The sequence below is a fragment of the Zonotrichia leucophrys genome, chromosome 3 (genome assembly GCF_028769735.1).
Source record: "Zonotrichia leucophrys gambelii isolate GWCS_2022_RI chromosome 3, RI_Zleu_2.0, whole genome shotgun sequence".
Classification (NCBI taxonomy): domain Eukaryota; kingdom Metazoa; phylum Chordata; class Aves; order Passeriformes; family Passerellidae; genus Zonotrichia; species Zonotrichia leucophrys.
Window position 1 is genome coordinate 44,330,935 of NC_088172.1, and position 22,432 is coordinate 44,353,366.

The 22,432-nt window shown below is 35.9% G+C and overlaps 1 protein-coding gene across 1 annotated transcript in view; it reads right to left on the reverse strand.

The window, feature by feature from the left end:
• Positions 1–22,432, reverse strand: part of TRDN (triadin) — a 223,354-nt gene that overhangs the window by 183,441 nt on the left and 17,481 nt on the right. Inside the window, 2 exon segments of the mRNA XM_064707176.1 lie at positions 43–45; positions 826–1,035. Coding sequence (XP_064563246.1) covers positions 43–45; positions 826–1,035 — 213 coding nt within the window.

Genomic DNA, 22,432 nt, shown 5'->3' on the forward strand with positions numbered 1-22,432 from the left:
GTTAACAGCTGTTAGCTTCACAAAGGTTTTACTACTGAAGACTTGCTGAAGTCTACATACCCTTTTCAAACATAGGTAGTTAGTTTATTTCCATTTCATATAATGTCCAGATAAAAGGCCTAAATATTCTATTTTTTTTATTTGCCCCTCTTTTTTTCTGCTCCTCAATTAGAATCACAGTCCTTGTACCACCCACTTCATTGTCATCTTTGTCCCCTGTAATCAATATATGTCATCAATCATATTTATGTTTATCCTAAAGCTTGATCTTGTTCATTTGTCCAAGTCTTAAAACTAGGCTAGATTATCGAAGACAAGGGTGTGTTTTAGCTAATATTAAGAATCTGGTCCTCTGTACTTACAGTTTTTGAAGATCAGTTTTAGGGTTAGCACATTCTTCTACATTTTTCTGATCATTGAACCGTGTAAGCAAATATCAGAATACTCAAGTCAACTATTAGACTATATTTTTGAAAGAATTAATAATTACTAATTTCATTTTTCTAGAAAAAAAATTAAATAGAAATTGGAAAACAGGAATCTGACCTTACATGCTCATATATATTTTATGTTACTGTCAATATATTCATTTTCCAGGATAAGGATGGGCTGCAAAATGGAGACACTTAAATTATAAAGGTACATGTGGTATAAATTAATATGTTCTGACATTTCTCACAATATCTTCTCTCTTTGTAAAGTCAGCAGAGACACTGTGCTGTCCCCAAGGAGGTGAGACACTGGCATATTTGTGTAATAGATGCTGCTTAATAAATTTTTAAATTTGAATATACAAGGTATGAAACAGAATATGCTAAGTTTTACCTGCTAAGTCTTTGTAATCCACCAAGTCAAACATTACAATAGCCACTGCTGACCAGGTTACAATCAGAGCAACAACAAGAAGCCATGCTGCTGGAGAGCTGAAGGTGTTCACAAAGTCTTCTGTCACTGACTTCTTGCCCACTCTCATGGATGACGAGGGAACGGAGCCGTTCTTACCATCTATTATCGTCGTGGTTGTTGACATGTGTCCTGTACAGACAGACAAAACAGAAGAAAAGAGTGTAACAGCTTGGAGTCTCAAAGCCAAGAATATGAATGCTCTTTTGAAATTGTTTTGTCATCAGAATGTTTAAAATAAATATAAATATTTTATCACTGAAAAAATGTTCTTGGACTTTCTGGATTAATAGTCACAACCAGCCTTTTTTATTATATGACATTTTTGAGTCTGCCACAAATAGCTACAGGCCTAGGAGAGTGATTGATGAAAGCATAAAATATTATTACCCTCCAAAGGATTATCTTGTTACGGGCTGTAGGCCAGATTCTCAGGTGATGTGATTAAGTGAACTTCCATTGACTTTAATGGAGCTAATGCATCTATGCCACTTGAGGTTTGGCTGGAATTCTGCTGTGAAGGACATGTATCAGTAGAAATAGAAATACATATATTTAATTTCATCTAACAGAAAAACAAATGATTTCCATGTCCAGGATCCTTAAAAGTCATGAACAAGATTGTAGCTGATTTTTAAATACCTTTGTGGAATTTTTCACTTAATGAAATAATCTCCTAAATTACAACGGCAAAGCAAACTTGGTTGCAGAAAGCATAGGTTTGGTAGTAAAAAGCTGGTAGGAAGTTGAATGTTCCTTAGCTAAGTGACCAACTGACACACATTAACTATGTAATGGACAGTAACAGCAGTGACTTAACCTTCTTCCTGAGGTACTAAAAATGTTAATTCTGGACATAAACGTTAATTCTTCACACAAACCAAAACTATGGTAACAGAAAACTAACTGTATTTGAAAGTTCTCAACTTAATCTTCATAAAATACATTTTGATAAACGAAACAATCTAGGGAGGTACATTTTTTTCCATTATATACAATGACAATATTATAAGTATTCTGAATACCACAGTTCAAACTAGTAGAAGACCACAGTGTCTCCACTTAGTTTGTCATATCTTGTATGTTAGAGTTAAAATCTTCAAAGATATATTACATGTGTTCTTGGTCCCACATCAACTTGCATAAATTAATTTCAATTATTTATGAGACCCTTGTCCATACAGACATCCAAACTTTCAAGGAATCAGGTAGCACCTGGTTTGTGCAGATCTTTGCTTTTTGTTTGTCTTCTGTCACAGTTGATGCAATCTATAAAAATGATATTTTCTGTGTGTCAGAGTTGCTCTGCATGAAGGTAAGCAGATTCACTTTTGACATAGAAAATGACAAATAGGCACTGAGAAAATTTTGCTGGAGCTAAGGTACAGGCTGTTGAAGACTTTCCAATATTTACCATCAAATCTCTATTTAGACTCTCTTTGAGAATCACAACATTTATATTCTTAAAGAAATAAATGAATGAAGAAAGGATAAAATCATTAATACTACCATATATACATACATTTTTCCCTTCCTATTTTGCCCAAACAATTCTGCTGATCTTTATGCTAATGAATAATTGTTCCTTTCCTGTAGAATGTTAAAACAATATCCTAATGTGATACTGAAATGCCCCTTTATGCATCTGACAAAAACATAAAATTGGGAAGGATAATATTGTTGGAAGAGATTCCCTAATTCTTAATCTGTCATACCTGTTGAGTTTTCAAATTCATGTCTTAATCTGTTCTAGAATTCCTTTAAAAAATTTATTATGCAGTGCATTGTATTAATGAGTAGTTGCCTTAGCTCTGCCTTTTAATTTTGCTTCTGCACAAGCATCTTGGTGCCTTGCCTCAAGCCCTGAAAAACTGCTCTGCTACACTGCAGAGCTGTAAAATCAAAATTGCCATATTACATGTTTTGTATTACTTATTTGAAATTTGTTCTTATTTATAGAATATTTATTCCACTCATAAATAATATCTATCCCCTAGGATAGAATGTATACAATTAAAACAATATTATAAAACCATCACTGCATCCATTTCTCCAAACAAAAATTTTAGATCAAACAATTCAGAGCAGGAGGAAAAATCTGCCAAGTGACAACTAAGAATAAAAATCAGCTTCCTAAGCCAAATTCAAAATCAATAGCATTTTATCATCTTACTGCATACACAGTGGAAGTAATTTGTGCATGTAACAGGTCATAAATGACACATTATGCATTTTTTCCCCTTGGGGATATCAGTCAGAGTTTATGATGTGTAAGAGAGAATAGAAAGGTACTGTCTCATCTTGACAAATCTGATTAGTACCACAGCATGTCTTCAAGGACACCCTAGTGGCAGATATTTGCAGTTATAATACAAACAATTAAAACTCTGTGTGCGTATACAGATATAGACTTATAATTACCAGTCAAAGGATAATTCCTCTAGGTTTGTTGTTATGTGAAAATAGTTCCTTACTATTTAGTGTACCTAACTTTTCAAACTCAGACCACTACACATCTTTGGTGAAGAAAATAGTAACTGATGATTTATCAATCAGAGCAATGCTGCAGGGACAGAGATCAAGTATGCTAGAAGGTTATCTATGACAAGCTTTTGGCCTGTTGATGTAGTCAAGTCAGATTTGCCATTAAAAACTCAGGATATTGTACAATAAAATCGTTGTCGTTGCATTCATTAAAGTGTGAGTGAACAGTTATTGATTCAAATTTGACTGGAAGTCAAGCTAGGAAAGTACTGTTATACTGCTGGAGATTCCTGATACAGGTGCTTGCAGTGTGATTCAGGGGCCTAAGAGAGATTTCCAGTGTTGTTTTAAACACTTTAGATTATCAAAAATGTCCTCACAGGACTGGCAGGCAAAATTTAAAGGAAAATTTTTTCTTGGAACACTCCAAGAAAAAAAACTAGACAGGATGTCCTAAAGCAAATAGAGATTAGATTTTTATGTCCCTAGATACCTATATAAACAAAATTGACTGGAGGATTTTATCTGATGATTCTTCACAAAGACATTGTTTGCTGCTACATAATCTCATGTAGGGTGGGTTGTATATTGATACCATCACCATTTCATGACTCCAAAATGAAGAGGCAGTAACACCGAGATGATCTCCCTCTCTCCACAAGTATTCCATTATTGTAGTACCCAATGTGTTTGCCGCGTGCCTTTCTCTGGTTCTTTCTCGCTTTCAGGTGTCTTGGTGCTCTGTTCATTTCTATCCACCTTCCACCAGTTCTAACTTTCTCTGCAAACCTTCAGAGATAATATTTATGAAGCTAGACAACAGAGAAAAAGGGGATGTATATACAATGTTTTCATCAGTTCAGCCAGCAGTGACTCTCCTTTTTCTCAGAAAAGCACCAAAGTTAGTCAGAACTTCTGCCCAAGCGGTCAGTGGAGATTCGGGTGCCCAGTGGGGGACAGGCACCCAAATAGGCATTTTTGTTGCTTTGAAATCACCTGATTGAGCCTATTGAGTTCTACATTTACAATTAGCAGAGGTCATTCAGCAGCAGATTAAAATTAGGTTGCTGAAATTTCCTAGGCATCCTTGCTGTCCATATAATAAACATTTTCTCTCTCAAGACAAATTTCTGTGTCCATATTACAGCCAGCCTGAATCCAAGTCAGTTTACTTTTGATGAGCACTGCAGTGGATCAGGAGATTCATGAGCAGATCAGTTGTCCCTGCTCTGGGAGAAGAAACATCCATCACAGGAGTGGAGGGTGCAGCTGAAGGCTGCTACAATTTCAGCCATCCAATTTTAATCCACCACCACATGTCTGCTAGAGCCTCTTGGCACTTTGGGTTGTGATTGGTATTGATTTTCAATGAGGACGGGAACTTAAAAAAGTTATATATATATATTTCTATAAAAAGATTACTCCAGGGATATATACCTCTGACTGCACATCACAATTTCTCATGCACACAGGACTGCCCCATCAGGTCGCAAATGTCACCTTTACATCAACAGATTGATTTGCTAAATTCCAAACAGCTAAAACTCTGAGATTCTTACTATTCCTCTGGTTTCAGAGTTGTCACTTAGAATACAATCTGAAGACCCATAAGGTCTCGTAAGTATAAATAAACCTTGACAATTGGTGACAACTTTGAGGAGAACACCGTGTGACTTTCAGAATCCAGAGTGAGGTGGTAGTCCTGGCAGCTTAGGTAAAATACTCTTTTTTAAGGCATTATCTCCTTAAAACTTAGTAAGCATAGGAGTCCATGGTTAAGGATGGGGACTTGATTTTAGAGTTCAACAGCTACACCTTCTCCTACACTAGTAGAAAAATGAAACAAAACAAAACTAAACATCCGAAATTAATAATTAAACAGATTCTGCTCAGACTCATTCAGGTGAAAAGAGTAATTTTCTCTATTTCTATCACTTCATAACTATTTTATGTATAACAATCTTATTCTTCCAAAAAGAAAAAAAAAAAAGTAAAACATTCAATGTGCAATGCCTTTTTAAGGCTAAGTATATTAAAAGCAGATGACTAGTTACAATACTAAAAAAACCAAAGAGGTTGCTCACTTTTAAATAATAATATTGTTGCTAGGGCAATGCATTGGGATGTGAGAAACCTCAGTGCAGTGTGCTCTAAATGAGAGAGCTGGTAGATTTTGACATGTCTGTTGTAGTCCCCAGATGAGCACTCCAGTAAATAGGCTACAGAGTATTCTGGATTCAGGTCATTAATGGCTTCTGTTTGACCTATTCCACTTCATTTGGAATATTTAAATACTAATTAAGGAAGCAAGGAAGAGAAAAAATGTCTGTAAAAATCGACACTGGATGTTAAGCACCAGCTCAGGCCTTGGGCTTTAACCTGGTGACCTTATCAACCCAGCACTGCTGGGATCAGGCAGGCAGGAGTCTCAGCCCACAGTAAGTAGGGCACAGCAGGGAGGAGAAGACAAGGGATTAGAACCCTTCAGTGAACGAGTGGGCAATGGATATAAGATTATCTGCTGCATTTTTTTCAAGCTCAGCACATCACCCTTAGTGAGTCCACAGACCTGCAGGCATCACAATAATCACTCTTTCTCCACATGAGGAAAATGATTTCTACCACAAGAAAGGATTACACCTGCACCTGTTGTTCAGGGGATACTTATGCCTGGCTGTGACATCCTCCTGCTTCAATATCTCTGCTAGGGTTTCTCCTTCCTTGGCTTATACAAACATAAAGGAAAAGACAGAATTATTTCTGTGGCCCATAATTAGTACCTTACAATAAAATATTAGTAATAATATTTTTTTTCCTAAAGCAACCTAATGAATTTTTTCATGCTTTTTGTCTTGTATATATATTTCTGTGGAAACAAAATGCTGAGCAAAGAGAAGAGAGACATTCAAGACCTATTGTATGCACTGAACAGAGAGCCTCTGTCATCTTATCTGACTAGCGCCAGGGGACAAAAATGCAGATGCTGGACAACAACCAACAGAGTGCAGAATATTTCCGAGGAGAAAGAGCAAGAGCACTGCAGCTGGTCAAAACCTTTTGATCTCCTACAAATATTGCTAAAGGATGCAATTAAAGTGGATTTAAAACCATTTTCTGTGGAAGATCTGTAGCCCTGGAAAACTTCAATAGGTTAGAAACTCAGCTAGATGCACTAACACAGACCATGACTTCAACTGGACATACATGGAAATATAGATACAAGACCTTTTCTAACACAGAGAATGTGGTGAGATAGAACGTAAGAAAATAAAGACAGTGCAGAAGGTAATCTCACCTCTGATGAGTTGCAGCTGTACCAATCACCAAAGATTAGGAACAGGCCTGCCCTTAACAGCTGTGTCCAATGAGGATGAGTGCTACCAAAGAGTGGGGTAGCTGGGTAGAGAGAGAGCTGCCATTTGTTGGCTCTGCTATGAAGAAGAAGTTGGAGTCAGTGCTGTGAAGAGATGCCCATGAGAAATCACTACGAAGGTGTGGAACTTTTGCAATAAGATGACAACAAGAGAAGGAACTAGAAACAGGGAAAGACAACTTAAATAGGCAAATTGAACTTATCTTTGAAAGCTCCGCACTCTCCTGATTATCTGTAACAGACTGTGAGTAGGACAAGGATCCACAGTGCAGCCCAAAAATGGGTGATGGGTAACTAGTGTAGGCTTTCTGAGCATGAACAAGGTTCTACAAGTTTTTGAGCAGAAATGTGAAAATTTTAAGAAAAGCTAATTTATTTAGAGATAGAGAAATCATCTCTTGAAATTACTGATGTTCAGCAATTTCTTCTCTTTTATATGAAATTATATCTCTGTACATATGAATGAACAAAGGCCACTGGAATACCTAAATGGAAAAATAAATTAATGGAGTTTCACAACCGATACAAGAATTTACAAACTTTTAAATTCATTATGCAGTGTACCAAATTGTTGCTCTACTGTTTGTGTAATTAACGTACAAAGAGAAAAAAACCTCTCAACACCTATTTTATTCACAACTTCTCAGACTTTAAGGTAGTCCTGCTGCAGACTAGAGGCTTAGAAAGCTGTGCCTGGGAATGTATATGAGAGAATATATGCAGATTTATTGGTGACTGATAGTTATAGAAATGTAATAATCTTTATGAAATGCGGAGAACAGGGCTGGAGATTATGCAGCAACCAATTCTACATGACAAAAGAAATAGAATAAACGTTATGGAATATGGAGAAGATGGTGTATGGAAATTAGTTGAATGATTGGATTCAGAAAAGGCACTTATAATTATTATGGTGGTTAGTCTGTGTACGTTTTTAATTTCCTTTTCTGTTATTATATCTGTATTGGTTTTATTTTTGATCAACACAGAACATCTGATAATTTCAGGAAGTAGATAGTATTAATCTTTCTATTCATTGTCCAAGAAATTATGTACACCAATCTTTTCATTTCGTCGATTTCAATAAGCAGCATTTAAAAGATGTATTCTCTCAAGCCATTTCATTATCAAGTCCAAAGAAACTGTGTAGTTCATATAGCATCAGTAAATAATACTAGTAGCACTACTATGGGGTGAAAACTAGAAATTCTTAATGCTGTATGCATGTTAGTACATGTGACTTATATTTTGGGATTGTAATAATTGCAGGTGCTTAGGATACTGTGGTAGGCTGACCCTGGCCGGATGCCAGGTACTCCCTAAAGCCCTAATACTCCTCTCCTTCCCTAGACAGGGGATAGAAAATATGAGAAAAGACTCATGGGTTGAGATAGGAACAGGACAAAATCAGGCACCAGTTATTACCATGGGAAAAACAGACTGGACTTTGGGAAGTTAGTTGAATCAATCACAATATGTAATTAGAAGTATAATCTAAATCTTTCAAACACTCTCTTAATTTCATTTTGGAATTTCTCTGCATCCTCCCTGCAGAGGTGTGGGGGGAGAGGGAATGGGGGTTGTGGTTCATCACATGCTGTATCTGCTGAGTTTTTTTTCTCAGGGGGAGGATTCACCCTCTTCCCCTTCTCCAGCATGGATCTCTCCCATAGGAGACAATCCTCAAGGAGCTTCTCCAACTCGAGGCCTTCCCATGTGCTGTAGTTCTTCACAAACTGCTCTAGGGTGGGTCCCTTCTCTGGGGGCAGTCCTTCAGGAAAAGGCTTTTTCAACCCTGATAGCCCAGATGGTTGAATTCCTGCCAGGAGCTGCTCCAGCATGGGCTTCCCATGGTCTCACAGCCTCATGTGGGCACACACCTGCTCTGCTGTGGAGTCCTCCAGGGGCTGCAGGTGAATATCTGCTCCCCTGTAGGACTGCAGGGAGCCAGCCTGCCTTACCTTGGGCTGCAGGTGTCTGGGGCACCTTCTCCGTCATGGACCTTGCAGTCTGCAGAGCTGTTCCTCTCACTTGTTTTCTCTCCTCTCTCTGGCTGAAGTTTTTTTTTTTTATTTTTCCCCTTCCTAAGTCTTTTCTCTCAGAGGTGACACTCTCATCATGATGGAATCAGTCTTTGCCAGTGGTGGGTCCATCTTGGGGCCACAAGATATTGGGTCTATCAAACATGGGGGAAGCTTCTGGCAACTTCATCCAGGAATCAACTCTGTATCCTCCCCCACTACGAAAATCTTTCCATGAAAACCCAGCATGGATTCAATATGCTACCATGGGCTATGTGGAAAAAAGTAAAGTACCTCAGTAGAAAATAACTAATACTAACTAGAAAACCTCCATAGCTGTATAATCAGAAAATTATTTTCCAGTGATGTACAACCAGGTTGCAGAAGTGCTGGACAGCTACATGCAAGAAATAAGGACTTTTGAATAAGAAGATATGATCTCTGACTCAGGAATTTTCTTTATTTAATTTCCCTGAATGCTGAGCAAGTACATTGGCAGGGCAGTGTCTAAGCATTTAAAACAAAACATTTTCCTCAACAGTGGTTGCTGAAAAAGATAAGATACTTTCAAACCTTCATTTTTTGTCTACTAAAATTATTTGAATGGTTGTATCTGGTATTTTTTTTCACTGAGGAAAGCTGCAAAGATTGCCTTAAAAAAACTTATGTGTATATAAAAGATTGGTTGTACCTCATGTAAGAAGTTGACATGTGGTTAACTCCTTGCCATGCATATTCAAATGAGAGATTTGGATTTTTGCTGTACAAAAGCAGTCAGAATTCCCTGAAGGAAATCTGGACTTCACCTCCCTACTGATCAAGGAGAGAAATTCAAGCAGTAGCAATAGAGGATGGTTTGTCTAGAAAATCTGAGAGGACAGAATGGGGTAGTAGGGAAGAAATTCTGGGAAGCACAGCTGGAAAAATCAATTTGTTCTAGCAACCAGTGTAACTGATAAAAAAGATAATGGGAAGATTTTTGAAAGGTAAAAGTATACATAACTGCAAAAAGGTCTCTTTGCTCCAATCATATTTTTCCTGCAGGAATGAAACTTGATTTTTCAGGAATGCATCACTGGGTCCTGAGAAGAAATATTAATACTAGCTATTGCTTGTTCTGGAATAGAGCCAAGGTAGGTAATGTAGAATTAGATAAATTACATGTGAAGGTCTACTTTTTTGTGCAGATGTCTTGAAATAATCCGAGAACTTCAAGTAGGAGAAGTGAAAACCAGTTTCAGCCAGACCGAAATTACACTGTGCTTTAAAATACAATCAGCAGTAAAATAAGGTAACTCCCTCTCAGCTGATGTACTTCTAAGCTATGTTCTCAGAGCCTGGCTAGGTCAGCAGATAGCTGAAGGATTTAGATGTCCTCATCCCATTGAAAGTTCATACAAAATGAACCCTAAATCACACTAAAAGTTGAACTTCAGAGATTTGGAGCTGAATTTTCATCTTTCCTTACATGTTTAAATTTCATACTCTAGTAGAGCATTGGTGACACTTCAAATTAAACAGACGAATTCTTGTCTCATACTTAGCAAGGAAGTGTGAAAATTTTTTCACTCCAAAATTGCTTCTAAAGAACATTAGGCTGATATGAGCTTTAACCTTCTGCTCTGTGGGGTTGTTTCCTGTGTGCATATGCATTTCAGCAGGCTTTTACAGCATTCTGATTATTCCAGTACCTCAGACAAAGAAGGCATTAGCAGTAATTAAAAGATCTTCTGAGCTGTTAGTCTTATATAACCGATTGTATTGTGAACCTATCTGCAATAATTCATACCTGAAATTATTTTAGAAATAATAGTAAGGGGAGACCTGAGGACCAGGTTTAAAAGATGATGTTTTATTGGGAAACTTTACATATTTTAATTACAACTATATCACTTTTTGCAATAATTTCTTGAGACCTTAGCAGACAGCAGGAATGAATAATAATAAAAAATAGGATAAATTATTTTATAAAATCAAAACTGGAGGATATGCAGTTGATAATAACAAGAGAAATGTAATTTACTGCAGTTTAAAATGGATACTAAGATGTAGAAAAGGGACACTGACCTGCTTCCTTTCAAAAAGGTACCAGATTTCACCTTTTCATGATCTGAAAGTTGGAAATTTACATTTTTCTCTTTTAAGTATCTCTTCAGTTTGATATGTTTTCTTACATTGTCTTAGAAATGTGATTCTTTAAAAAAATCAAATGTTTCATTTCTAGCTTCTCAGTATGCAGATGAGATAAGAATGCAACTGAATGCTGAATACTCAATCCTAAACTAGCAGCAGCCTGAAAAATCCATTATTTGTTTGATTCCACATCTGAATTTTTTATTGATTGGTAGAAATACCTTCCTTTCTTTGGAAATAAATTGGTGCTCTGAAACAGTAAAAAGTTTTACCTTCCTGTTCATCTTGGCAACCTGACATTTCAGAAAGAGATGCCAAAGGGATATTTAGACACACCTCTGAGTTGATATAAGCTGAGAAATGCATCTTATCTTTTAAAATGTCAAAATGAAAGTTGGAGAAAAACGATTGCCATTTATCTCTAAATAGCAGTAGACCTTCTGAAGCAACAGCAATGTGTGCAGTCCCCTTGTTATTAGATTTTGGAAACTCAACTCTACACATCCTTGAAATATTCAGAAGGGATTAGAAAAAAAACACTGACTTATTTTTTATTGTTGAAAAAAAATTAATCTGTTCTCATCTGTAAAATGATGACAGTCCTAATAAATAATGAAACTTACTAGAATAAATAGTAGGTTCCACATATCTTCTGAACAAGTCTACCAGTATAAAGAAACTCTATAAATACAATTCCAGATCTCTGCTTCCTCTGATGGAACTACTACTTTCTCAAATAAGTGTATTGAGGAATATTTAATATGATTATTCACTTGATATCTTTTCTTTCAAGCTAACATGAATGTAAAAGTTAGACCAATTTTATGTCTAAATATAATGGCATTTACAGATTCTGAAAACAAAAGTAGTTCTAACAATAATTTACTATACTCTCTGCAAGTAATGGTGCAAGTCTGACAAGTCTTCCCTATGGAGCTACCCAGTCACCACTGCACTCAAATATGGAGTTCAACACATGCATAGTTTAAATGTATATACTCATAAGACATACTGAAAAAATTTGGTTGCAGGTAATTTACCAGAGACAGAAGATAAAGGTATGTTTGGCAAACAACAGAAATTACAGTGGTAAGTTATATAGTAAATATATATATACATACAGAGAGAGAGAAAAAACTTTGTTCAAAATTGGAGGAAAAAATTCTCATCTGATAGAAGGGGAAACCTAAAATAAGTGCTTGTGGCAAGTTAGTCATCTATGTTACTGTTAGATCTCACCTGTAAATGGCAATTTGCAACTACATTATAGGTCATCCTGTCAGTGAGACAGAAAACTGAAAGAGCTGCTGAAGAAAACTTGCTTAGTATAAGCAATTTCCCAAGAGACAGTAGTTAGCTATAGTAAACAGGTGAAGCAAGGTCTATCTTCTGTCAGGCAGTTATTTTCAAATTAATATGGGAGTACTCCATATGTACACTTACAGAACAGCTGAAGCCAAGGCCACTACATAGGCACCTAAAATACTAGGGAAATTAGGTTTTCTGAAACTCGATTTTAAAGTTATTTTCCTATCCTATTTTATATACTAAAATATAAACCCAAAATTATTTAATTATTTCTGATATGCTCTTTTTATTCAGTGTAAGGAAAGAATTCTAGGAAGCAGTGGCAATCATAGAAATGGTTCATCTGAAGGCTTTGGGTTGGTTTATTATTTTTTTTTTTTTCTGTTTTTGGTCTGAAAAAATCCTTTGGAAAATATCCTTTCAATTTTAGGACACAAGAGAAATCTTAAACTGACACAGAGGAATAGAATTCAGCATTTAGATAAAAATTATTGGTGTGTTTCATTATTTTCTTTTGGCAATAACAATTCCTAAAATTGTAATTTAAAGTGGAAGTTTAACCTTGATAGACCAAATTAATAATATCGTTAATCTCCAGTCTTTATTTGGAAAAAGGCATGATCTCTAAGGGCAGCTGAGACATGTAGGATATGCTGTCACACTGAGAACAGTTGATCTTTGTTGAGGGTTCATATTCAGAACACACCTGTTATCTAATGTGTATTCTGAAGTCCTCAAGAGCTGAGAAATCCTTACACTATTTTACAAAGATTTATTTAATAGAATCTTATGTGAAATGATCACATCTTAGAAGAAAAGTTTATTTCAAATCAATATCAAGTAATCTGGAAAAATGAGATATTTATGAGATGTTGAGACCCATTTCTGAACCACCTACTGTAATTTAGCCATACTTTAGTCCATTTTACTCAGGATTATACTACGAACAAGTTTTGGAATGTGTGAAAAACTTTTCAATGTAAGTTTAATGAGAAAAATCACTACATAGTATTCATGTACAGGTACAGAGCCCTAGGCACCTTTTATTTTCTCTTTTTATCTCTATGCAGATGTTTTTGTGTGGAATCTCATGTACACGCTGAAAAAAACCAAGAAAATTTAGGATTCCTTGAAGGCTACCTGAGGAAAAGACAAAATTCCTTCAGTAACTGTATCCATTCTCTGTATCCTTCCTCCTGCCAGCCCAAATCAATCAACACCTCTCTGCAGAATGAGGTCATGACTAGGGGTTAGAAATTGTTAGCAACATCTGAGTTTTAGCCACAAGCAAATTAACAACAAATGAGTCTGTTAATGAATCTGTCTTGTACCCATACCTAAGTCCAGAGAGCACATAATATTGCTAATTTTCACACTGTTATATTCCAATAAAAGAAAAAAAAGCAAGAGTTCCTTAGAAACATAATGGATATCCTAAAGGTTGGTTTAGGGACTCATGTATCTGTGACCTGGATATCAGGTCCCAAAACCATTTATTATAATGGGATAGAGATTTACAATTTGCATTTTCCTATCACATCTCTTCAGACCTCAGAAGAGTAGGCAAGATGTTATAATAAAGACCTCAACAGACCACATAAATATGAAATTTGGGTCTCTAACTTATACCAGAGATAAATGCAAGAAGTGATTAGCTGACTATGTTATCTGGCTCCAGAAATTTTTGAGCCAATATTTATAATAATTCCTAGAAATATTCCCCATTAGGAAGTGACATGGTCATGTGGCATTTAAAATAAAATTTGAAATTACAGGAAAGTCTGGATTAAAATCTATGCACAAATATAGTTCCACACCTCTCCACTCCTGCTTGCCAAAAGAAAATATGGAATGAAAATTCAGCTTTTGGGTGTCTGTTATGAAGTTTTCTTGCAAAAATGAGTACTTGAAAAGGAACATTTTTATGTGTGCACCTAAAAAGGCTATTTGTTTAATTTCCAAACTGTGAGCTTGGAAGTTCCAATTGAGTGTTGTTCCAATTTCTATGTCAATTCTAACTTGAAATGCCATCTAAATTGTATGATAACCATGGGAATATGCATAGAACCTGTCAAGAAATGCAAGTTTATTGAAGTACTTTTTTTTGGTGTATATTATAGGGCAGGATATTCTCTTTCCTTAGCCTTTTCTGGTGTATGATAATGGCTATAAAACTTTTGTGATTTACAATGAAAAAATCGGCAGGTATCAAATGATTATTACAGCTAAAGATTTTCCTGTTTCCTACAAAAGATGCTAACTCAATTTTAAATCTGACAGAGTAGATACAAATCCCAAATTAATTTTTTTCAAGTATATATGCCATTATATGTGCCAAATAATATTCAGTATTATTAATTTTCATATAAGGAAATGAAAAAAATAGATTTTTTTCACTAAGCAAAAACTTGTGAATAGTACTACAGAACAAATTCCTGATGTGAATATATCAATTTTTTCAGTATCAATTTGCTGAATTATAAAATTAAAAAAAAAAAAAAGCTTTTTCTCTATATCTTTGAAAATGTAAAAAAAATTATCAATATAAAAGATATAATCAAGGAGGATATTTTTAGTATAGGATTTAGGCCTCTGGAGAGGAAAAAAATTTAGATCCATGGTTTAGTTAAGTGTCTCAGAGAAATGTCATCTTAATTTTGAAAATTATTCACATGAAAGTTTTACTTGAAGGATAACAGTCCTTTAAACTTTATTAACAGTCCTTATTCAGTGACACATAATATAAAAATATTCTCTCAATGAAAAGATTCCTAAGGCAGAAGAAGAGTTATTTTAAAAATCTATCCATATAGACTATGTCTAAAATATTTCTTTACCCTACTTACATTAAGCTTCTAAACACATAACCCAGACAAGGAAGAATACATTAATTATAAGCTTATGTGGAGTAGAAATTGACTACTGAGAGACATATTTGTGAAATTATCTTTGTATAAGTTTCCAAATTCTAGAAAAGAAATTCAAGCTACACATTCTTGGTCAGACCATAGAATTAGAGAATCATTTAGGTTGGAAAAGACTTTTAAGATTACCCAGAGCCCAGCCATTAAGTCTGAGGACTGCCAGGGCCATCACTAGAATGTGTTCCCCAGTGCCACATCTTTTAAAGATCTCCAGGAGTGGTGACTCCACCCTTTCTCTGGGCAACCTGTTCCAGTACTTAACATCTCTTTCCATGAAGAAACTTTTTCCTAAAATCCAACCTAAATCTCATCTGGCAAAGCTTAAGGCCATTTCCTCTCATCCTATTCCATGTTACTTGGGAGAAGAGACCAAACCCCACCTGGCTACAGGCTCCTTTCAGGTGGGTGTAAAGAGCAATAAGGTCTCCTTTGAGCCTTCTTTTCTGCAGGCTGAATAACCCTCAGTTCCCTTGGATACTCCTCATAAGGCTTGTGCTCTAGAGTCTTCAACAGCATAGAATGCTGCAAATTTATCAATAATTTTAATTGACTCTCATTGCACTTTTCTAGTCAACATTGGCATAAAAATGAAAAAAAAAAGTTGAAATGTCTGAATTCTTCTTTCTGGGCAGCTCTCTGCCCTATGTATGGATGGCTAATCCATTTCCTTATATTTTTGGAATGTGAATTTTTCTGAAGTTCATAGCCCTCACAATTCCTGTGTCTGCTTTCTAATGTTTGACATAGGGTTCAGCCTAATTTGGCAGTGAAGACTAATTACCACGTAAGAAGACTTCAGCAGAGCAGTCCTCAGAACTCAGTGATACGAGAAGAAAAACTTTCCACTTGTTTTAATGTCATGATCAGTCCTGAAAGCTTTCATAATGTTAAATCATTGCCTGAGTACAGTTCAAAAGAATTTATTTCAAGTTTAAAAAAAAGCTACCATCTTGAGGAGGCCCCTCAATGTTATTACTGCTCACTGGAACTGAAAGTGAGCTGCATCAAGGAAAAATTTTGACCCGGTTGGAATGATAGTTTCCTTATTACCTCCCATGGATTCTAAATCAACTAATCTTTAGCATCTGCTGTAAACATGCACAAAGTCATCACAAAGACATTCAGCCATGCTTCACGAGCTGTAACACCTCCCCACATTCTCTGTAGAGCAGATCCATATAGCTCCAGTATTCCTAGCCCACAGTAACAGCAGGTGCTGCAAAGTTTCCACCCGGCTTGAGAGCCTTGCATGAACATCAGGCACTTGCAGGACCTCTATAATGTTCCTGGCATCTTGCCTTGACCTTCCTTATTTTGTGCTTTACTCTCTGACTGTTGGTGGGACAGGAGAAGACAAGAAGAAAGTTGCTTATCTATGCCTGAAGTTCAATCATGAAAAGGATATTTATGCATGTTTGTCCTAATTTTGTCCCAATGGTTTCCATCTGACAGAGAATTCCTTTTGTTTCATACAGATGGAATAGAGATGGTAGCTGGTATTTTTTCCCAAACAACCTGTCCTGTGTTTGCAAGTTTTCTAATTAGGCTCAAACTTGTCTATATAAACACAATGTTCTCTTTTTTACTAAATCTTCACATAGTCTCACATCATATTCAAACTGTGGAATTGTATTTTATGTGTTTTTATAGATCTTCAAATCTGGATGTAGTTGCCCCTAGTCTTCTAATATTTATCTTCCCTCCAGTTCCCACTCCTTGCAAAGCCATATTATTTTCATTCTGAAAAGAAGAAGTAGTGGGAATCTCCTAAATTCTGGCTTTCTGCTCCTCTACATTAAGCATAACACAGGCTTCCCATGAGTGTGGTTTTCTTTTTCAATTTTTTTTAAGCTTTTTCAATACTTTCAGCATATGTATAAATTTCCTCGAACATTTCCTGCTTGGATTTTAATACCTAAACTACTGCTACTTTCTAATCTCAGGAAACTTTCAAGAAACCGTCTGATATTTCTTTAGTATTAGTCCAGCAGTTTCAACTCATAAATTTGCCAGTATAATGAAAAGACATAGAGATGTCCTCTGCAGCAGAAGTTGATTGTCTCCTTTCTAAATTTTTAATAAAGCTTTTGAGAGTGACTTGGTTATTCTGCCTACATGTTTGTGAGATTTTGCTGGCTGTTATATTCTAGTCAAAGGCGTATTCATCATCTAACCTTTCTTTATTAATTTCCTTTCGTATTATATCAATAGAGTGCAGCTTCAGCTGTAATAATGAAATAATCTCATAAATAAAAATGCATACTTTCACATCTATTGAAAATTAACGCTTACTTTACAGTCAATATTTCAGCCTTACATCTTACATTTACTATATTCTTATGGTCATGCAACTGATAATCGTACTCTCACTAACACAATCCATGCCCCCAGAGCTACAATACATTCACAAAGCTATTAAACTCTTACTGTGGAAGAAGACAAAAAAACAAAGGTGTCTAATATAATTGAATGAGTAATAATGAGTAGCATTCGCAATATGAATAAAGAAGGCCTAAAGACATTGCACTAGTTGTTTTTCTGTGTTTGGTTTGTGGTTTTTGGGTTTGGTGGGTTTGTTGTTTTTTGTTTTTTGCTCAATTGGTTGGTTAGCTTGGGGTTTTTTTGTTTGTTTAAGATAGTGCTTTAGTTAGACCTTAGATCAAGCGTTATGTAGGAAGTGTGGAATAAATTCTATACGATGATCTTAAAGAACGTTACTTACATACTGCACAGCATCCTGTGCACTCCTCAGGACCTGAACAGGTATTTCTGACAGGTAAGTGGAGAAAAGCTTAAGCGTTTTTATGGTTCTTACATAATTGGAAACTGTGACAATAAGGCATCGGTCTCAGATACAGCTGAACCTGAACAACAGTCTAGATCAACAGTTAGTTTTTACTTATCTTGCTGATCAGGGCAGGAGCAGTATTTGTTTTCAAGGGACATCCATGAGATATGTGTTATAAGAGAGAACTGTAACATTTTTCCTGACCACAAATAGGCATGCATAGATGGGGTGGTCTTCACTCCATCTGCAAATGTTCAGACCTGGAGCACTACAACATGAGAAGTCTCTTTGATATTTACTCTTCAGAGGGTGCTATTCCCTAGTAAACCACTACACAAATGGACATAGAGGACCATTAGACATCAAGGGCTTGTTAAGTCACCATTCCCATGGTTAAGTATAGGAAATATTGATAACAAGTCAGTGTCACGCACCACCTTTAGTCAGGAGCCACTATTTTCAGAAAGAAGTATAGATTAAAAAGAATTAGATTGCTGAAGCATTTGCAGATTCATATAGTGGATATTTTGGCAGGTAACTTTTATATAGAATAAATTCTGATGATACCTTCAGAAGCATACGGACATTAAAATGATATTTGTACAAGAGATTCACAGAAAATTAATAGTCTATGTGTTTGGAAGTTCATATTATTAATATCTATGTCCAAAAAAAGGTCTTGATTAAATTCTGGTTATAAAATCACTGAGGAATAAAATAATTTACTATTTCTCTATCTTCCCTCTTTATGGCCCTGGCATTTAAGTAAGTTGTAAAGCTAAAACAAAAGTTATGTTTCTTCAACCAAAAGTAAATCAGAAAGGTACAAAATGTTAATAAAAGACTCAAAATATGTGCTTTTTCACATAGAATATGTACTGTTCTTTTTCAGCTGATGAGACATCACTACAGTTCTAGTTCTATTCAAAGTGATTCAATCATTGTGAGAATAAAAGGTAATATTTCTATATTTAATGTGAAAACGAAAATCAAGGAAACCTTGATTCTTTCAATTAAAATAATGAAAGGCATGAAAGAAGTGGAAAGATTGAAAGCCAACATAGATAGTAGTGACTGAGGCTGAAAACAGGTGAATCTTTTCCAAAAGCAAATTCAGAGTTTTAGCAAATTTCATGCAGACAATATTCATTAAAGGCCTATGTAAGTGCATCTACTTTTTGAAGACATATAATTAGGCAAAGTGAAATTATTCTCTACAAAAACCTTAAAGACAACAAGGATTTTGTTATTAGTAATAGTAACAAAGGCTATTTTAAAGGCATTGACTGGAAATATTCAACGAGTTGGGAAATGTAAAAGAGTTTACAGTAAATACCAAAAGCGGAATAAAAATAGGACCAAGATAAGAGAAAAGCTTTGAATGTTGTCTTCAAGAACTGGAGTATAGAGAATGCATTCTGTGAAAGCTGAATACATTAGCTGAATTTTCATTCCCACTAACTTGAACCAGTTCAGCCTATGGGGAGGTGGGTCTCACTTGTATATTCCTTAGAGACAACTGAAAAAAGAAAATTTTTTTAGTGAGGAAACTACTGAGACAGCTATTATATTAAAATATGCTTTCAAAAAACTCTGAAGTTTCTGAATTTTGCAATATGCTTCTGAAACCTAAACTTTAAGACTGGGTGCAGTTCTTCAGTGAAGAGCATGAAGTCTGAAGATTTTAACACCTTCATTTCTCTGTCTGCAGAATACACAGCTATTCTGATTTAAAGTGTGTTAATGTAGCTCATGCTTACTTCATATTTACTTAATTAAAGTATACCCTAAAAGAGAAGGAGCTTTCGTATTGCTTGGAAGAGAAGTGAAGAGAAGAACATCATGTACAACCAGGACTTCACAGGATTTTGTAAACACTCAATTTTTTAGCACATTTTGTATATTTTTTTTGTTTTGATACCTACTATTGTGCAAAAGAAGAAAATCGATTGGTGTTTTTGGCTTTGCGCTTGGTTGAATTTTTTTGCAGGTCAGAGATTTATTTCCATTTTCCATAGCAAACTACAAGCTGTTCACCAGGCAACTGAGAAAATGAGTAGTCACGGTGGGAAGGAAATCCAGAGAATTTTTTAAGGACTTACAAGCTTTTATTTCACTATTTCTTTCTAGTCTTTAACACTGGGACCTAATATTAATCATAAATATTTTTATGTCCTGTATGGCCACAACACCCAGAATTCAGACTTCTGCAGAATTTTTTTTTGCAAATGTTGTACGAGAGAAGAGGAAAAGTTTCCCTTCCAGTGTTTTTCCATAAACATAGAAAAACAGGGATATGTGGAACTGGCTAAAAATTAGATTTCTGTGCTAAAACAGACACATGTTATAAGGTGCTTTTTTGTTCTTAGTTAAATAGTTTCACCTGAAGAACAGCTGCTTCCTCCAGTGGGACCAGACTGACACTGGAATTGCTCCAATGCAACCAATGTACATCTGTTTTCAAAAGATGTGATTCATATCTGCCTACCTGGGCATTTTCAGGGGAAGATGGAGCATCTGGAAGGTAAAATTGTATTCACATTTGAGAAATGCCAAGAATATGTAAACAGCTTGATAAAAGAACAGAGGGGAAAGTGGCAGAGACTGCAGATACAAGGAATTGATGATTACAACTTCATGATATTTGCAAATAAATATTCTGCATTCACAGCTCCAAGTTCTCTCAATGCTATAGAGAGAACAATGGAGAGGGTAAGTTAAAATTTTGTATAAATTTTGTAATATCTAAGACAAATTTCTCCTATGCTGAAAAACTATTTCAGAACATTAAAATTTCTGATATTTGATAATAAACTCAAGAACACTGTAACTGCAAGAACTAAGAAGTACTGTGTTGCCTGTTCTGCTTGAGGTAGCACTGATTTGAGGTGGCAGAAATAAGATTTAACAGACAGGATGACTAATGGAAGTACAAAAGTTGGGGAAAGAGAGGCATGAAGGTGGGTTGGAGAGGGGTGTGCCTGTGGGGAGCACCAGCTCAGCTTCCCCCTTCCTTGCACCTGGGGACGTGGGACAACCACAGCAATCCAGCTCTGGAAGGAGAGGCATCCCACTGCAAATGGCTCCGGCAGGGAGTAGTGAGGAATCTCATGGATCCTGAAGGCTACCAGATGTGATCATCTCCAGGAGAATGAAGAGTGCAGTAATCACTTTTTCTTTGTGTTAGTCATGTAAAAAACCCAGTCATCGAGCAGAAAATGTAAACCATGATTTAGATATCAGAACAGCACAAGTAAGCACTAAAAATATTCTCCAGAATTTAATCACAGAATCATAGAAGCATTTAAGGTTAAGATCTCTGAGATCATCGAGTTCCAACTTTGATCACCACCTTGGCAACCAGACCATGGCACTGGTTGCCATGTCCAGCTGTTTCTTGAACACCTCCAGGGTGGCTCCATCACCTCTCTGCGTAGTCCATCCCAATGTATTACAATACTTTCCATGAAGAAATTCTCCTGAAGTCCAGCTTGTACCTCCCCTGATACAGCTAGAGGCTGTCTCTTCTTGCCCTGTCACTTGTTGCCTGGGAGAAGAGGCAGAACCCCATCTCACTGCAACTTCTTTTCAGAAAGAGAGAGATAAGGTCTCCCCAGAACCTCCTTTTCTCTAGGCAAGGGAGGGTGCTTTTGGACAGTTGTGTAGTTTAATATTCACTTTAGTAGCATATTGAAGCTTAAAATCATTACAAAAAAGATTTAATTCTGTAAAATATATTGGAAATCAAGGAATCTTTATATTATTTTAGCATTCTAGTGTAAAGACTGTTTCCAGCTGCATGAAGTAAAGTCATTGGACCAATGTAGCTCTGACCTAAGCACTACCACAGGGGAAAAAATTAGGGATCCAGTGCCACTTTATAGTCCTGACATCCTCCGCAGATGTGGCTTTATTTCTGATCCATACCTAGAATGACATACTGAAGAGTGGATAGCAACACTGTTGTAAAAGTTGGTTTTACGACTGAATAACTTTCCCTTTTGTTAAAATGCCCTTAGCATTCACAGTATGAAATGCATTTGTCTATCCTGATTGATGAACTAAATAATGGCAAATGTATGCTTAAAAGGAATTTTCTACTAATTAGTTTTTAAGACAAAACCTACTTCACATCACTGTTTCCTCTGTGTAGTTAAAATTATCTTAATTCATTAACACTGGCAAAATTGCTGATTCCCCTTCCCAATGCACTAGTATCTGCATATGCACACTTTTATTCATATTTTATTTTAATTTTAAATGTATGCTGAAACCTCATCAATATTTGTAGCTAACCTTGCCAAGATTTCTCAAAATTGTGTTCTCATATATCTGTAGCAGTTTTCCATATAATTTCCAAATTTGCTTTCTTTCCAAAGTAACAGTGACCTAGTAAAATTTCCCTTGTGGTTATTCTTACATGAGCTCTGTATAAAGCAAACAACACATCCCTGGACACTTCTGGTTCGATAGGAACTTACAGACAAAATACAATCAA